This window comes from Apaloderma vittatum, unplaced genomic scaffold (genome assembly GCF_000703405.1).
Source record: "Apaloderma vittatum isolate BGI_N311 unplaced genomic scaffold, ASM70340v1 scaffold40101, whole genome shotgun sequence".
NCBI classification, from domain to species: domain Eukaryota; kingdom Metazoa; phylum Chordata; class Aves; order Trogoniformes; family Trogonidae; genus Apaloderma; species Apaloderma vittatum.
In genome coordinates, this window is record NW_009699174.1 from 14,579 (window position 1) to 18,330 (window position 3,752).

At 38.9% G+C, this 3,752-nt stretch overlaps 1 protein-coding gene across 1 annotated transcript in view; it reads right to left on the minus strand.

Annotated features, from left to right (window-relative positions):
* Nucleotides 1-844, minus strand: part of LOC104280581 (actin-related protein 2/3 complex subunit 1A) — a 12,088-nt gene extending 11,244 nt beyond the window's left edge. The window contains exons 1-2 of the mRNA XM_009878265.1: nt 761-844; nt 111-215 (exon numbers count right to left, since the gene is read on the minus strand). Of these exons, the coding sequence (XP_009876567.1) occupies nt 111-215; nt 761-824 (169 nt within the window). The 5' untranslated portion in view covers nt 825-844. The remainder of the gene's footprint in view (nt 1-110; nt 216-760) is intronic.
* Nucleotides 845-3,752: the final 2,908 nt, after the last annotated feature.

The window sequence follows — 3,752 nt, forward strand, 5'->3', positions numbered from 1 at the left end:
ACAAAAAGATCTATTTACTCAACACCTGCAGATCCCCTGTTCACATTCTCAACTGGGGAAAACAGGCAGCAGAGAAACTTCACGTCTGGCACAGCACAATCTTTTCTTACCTGTAATGTGTCCATTGTGCTCCTTTAGCTCATGAGCCTTTACCCACTGGTTCCCACTCTTCTTGTAGATGTGCACTTCATGATTATTAGGGCTAATGGCAATCTCTTGAAGAAGAAATAAAACAATCCAATAGTACAGCAGGCTTTTTAATACCCAATGTTTCACTTGGAAAGACTGCCCAATCTAAAAACTGCATTCTCAAATTTCAGAGCATTACATGGTTTTGTAAACAAAGGGCCAACATCCCTGGATAATCTCAAATATTACTGCACAGAAAGGCATTTGGAACATAACAGTCCACATTAGAGTAGGAAACTTGGCTATTAAAGGAAAGGGCTGGTTTGGGTCAAGAGGGTAAGGGCCAGGTTATTCTCATGAGGTGCAGACCAAGAGGCAAAGCTTTCTGGAACACAAGCAAGACCAGATTTGCTCATGTGCCAGAATTCCAGTGGTGGGTTTAGAAAAGTTCAGATTTAGAAGATGCGTGCTTTTTTGATCATAAGTGGAACATGTAACACATAGCACTGTGTATTTAACCACACCTTGTCTAAGTGTGATCCAGAACATTACAAGATCACAAGGTGACAGCAAAGAGAAAATGGCAATTGAAAAAAAAAATATTAAAATTTTAAAATAACATATTACTTACGCGTACGGTCTCTGTTCCATGCGTGGCAGGTGATCGGCTCTAGTAAAAACTGATGTAGAGACATTCTGAGTTAAAGATATTCCTATGCTGTAAAAATTGAAAAAGCTGAAAGGTGTAAAATTGAAAATAAAACGCTTCAAAATTAGGTAGTTATTAAAACAATCTACATTTATAAGGTTGTTTCGGGTCACTATTACAATTTACTTACAGAAGACCACAACTTACTCAGACTAAATACGTTAAAGCTGCTAAAGAGCTGCCTTTGCCATATGCCCTGCGATCTTCGCCAGGCTGACGAATTTTAACTGTGCTGCTTACTCCAGCTAACTGCAATTGCCCTAAAAGCCATATACATTTGCTTCTTAGTGCATCCTCACAGACAGGAGAGCAGGTTCTTCAGAAATCTAACAAACCTAGTAATTTTACTGCAGAAATAGAATAGTTGAAAAAAATAATCATCTAGGGACATAGCTCGGGGAATTAATCCATGATCCCAATCCTGACAGGTATTGAAGCTCACAGGCAGCACTACAATAAAATATTTTCCTTCTTCTTCTTCAGGAGGTTAAATTAGTATGTCCGTAACACTGATATGTAACTGTAATTTGCTGTATTATTCAATAAAACCAATTATATGTATCCTAGGAAAAACTAAGATTAGTGATTAATTAATTACTGATTTCTTCAAATTAGTTGTAGCACAAAACTGTTTCATAGTTAGGCTTTTGTCTCCATGAGATTCAGACACTAGAAGAACCAGCTGAATCATTCTAGTTTTTAAGTATTTTAACTTGTTTAAAAGAAAAAAGCTACTTAGCTTTTTCTTTAACTTAGGACTGCTCCAGGAGCCAGTGCTGCACATCTGCAACTGGAGGTGCACCGACCAGCAATTACAAAGTTGTTTAAAATACCTATCTTATTGTATATCCTGTTTTAATTAAGTGCATCCTCAACAGATGGAAGATAACACCATAAAAACTAAAGGTCACCTGTGAAAACTAAAACGTGTGGAGTTCAATACATGCAACTTGGCTTTGTCAATTCCTCCCGTACTCACCACTCATTTTCATAGCGATCTACCCTGGGCTGACGGCTCAGTGTCTTTTCACCCCTACATATACATCTAAAAAGAATGATCTCTGTGGTGTCATTCCAAGACATCCACACCCATTATAGCCTGAAATTACAACATACCCAATATGGTTACGTTAGCAGAGGGTGGAGGCTTCAGGACAAGGTAGGAATTTGGAAGCAAACAGGAAACGAACGGCAGCCCAACAGAAACTCAGGAGTGAACGAAAGATAAGAATGTTCTTACGGAGCTTTGCAGTAACTATCACACCACTAGTTTAACAAACACGCTGAACCTCGGAGCAGAGATGATACAGTACTTCACCAATGCAAGCAGCTGGATGGACTTCTTCCTTTTTTCCTTTTTCTTTTTTTAAGAAATCAAGCACAGCTATTTTAAAGAAATACAACTTATGATTATATTTCAAATATATTTCAAATATAACTTCTAACTATATGAGTTTTAAATCCAGTTCATCATTTCAACCAGCATGACTTATGGTTCTTCCAATAGTCATATTCTATCAATCAAATGAAGCTATTAAATATACGCAGTCCTCAACAAAATAATTAATTACTTTTTATGAATGTGAAAATGTTGACATAACCCAAGTCACCCTTGACTTTGGACAGCCATGATTTGAGATTCCATGTGTTAATATAAGCAAAACACGACTGCAAATTGCTTCTTGCACGACCTTGCTTTAGTACATGCCAACGTTCAGTAGCAGTACATTTCCATATACAGGAAAAGCTGAAGGGTTGCTCTACCAACAAGGAATGCTCAGCCTTTTCTACTCTTTCTGAAATAAAATGTAAAAATAACCAGTCTCCCCTCCCCAAGGAACGCAGCTATTTTGAAACACGTTCTAATACAACCCTGGTACTTTCTTCACATTGGCACTACATGTACATGATGTAGTCCTATCCTAACTTCTAGTTCAGAGATTTTTACTAATCTACCTGTTTTTCCAAAAGCCAGCCTAGACAAGCAATATGATCCATTCTTTTCCACTGATTGAGTTTCTTGAGCACTGTAACTTGTAGCAAGCGACTGTTTCTCATTTTGGTTTGGTAACAAACTCATAAAAATCAATGTGATGATAACCTCAGAAAAGCACTACTATTTGTGCCATCTGATAGTTGCAGTGCTATGTTCTTTGGGAAACGTTAATGAAGTCTTCCAGTTCTATTTATTCCTTAAGAATACAAACACAAAATCAAACTCTCATTTCACTAGAGAAAACACAACTGGCTCTACAATTCTCGAGATAATTCATATGTAATAAACCCCTCAATACCTTCCTGTCAGCCAAGCTCAGAATCTCACATGAGGAAGATACTGTTACAATAACTTTGTTAGCCAAGTACTTAACACAGCTATCTCTGATCTGTTTCTCAAATGCAAAGAAATTGTCCTTGAGTTTCATTAATTATTTTTTTTAAGGACAAAAAACCCCCAGGAAATCTTGCACCTTTGTATTGCAGGAGTTCCTTCAGTATTAAGACTGAAAAGATCAAGGTTGGGAAGTACAGGATTGTACAGGAGCAAGAAATAAGTGGTGCAAGGCAATCCCAGGGCAAGCAACTAGCAAAGACACAGACTCAGAAGTGGAGATCGCATGCGCGTGTGAGAGAGAGAGAAAAGGATATTTTTAATCCTTGCCTATTTTCAGAGCACCTACATCACCTTCAAACATCTGGAAGAGAAGTTCTGATAATTCACGACTGCCTCCTACTACTGTCATTCCCTTCCAAGTCACCCGGAGCAGCTTTCCCCAAGAGGGTGACTCCTCTCAGGCAGCCTAATGACACAGGACACCATTAGCATTACAAAGCCGACCGGTTCGGGACGGATTGCGGGCTGCGGCCCTGCCCCTCGCTGATAACACAGGTGCACGGAGCTGTTGCGGAGGCCGCG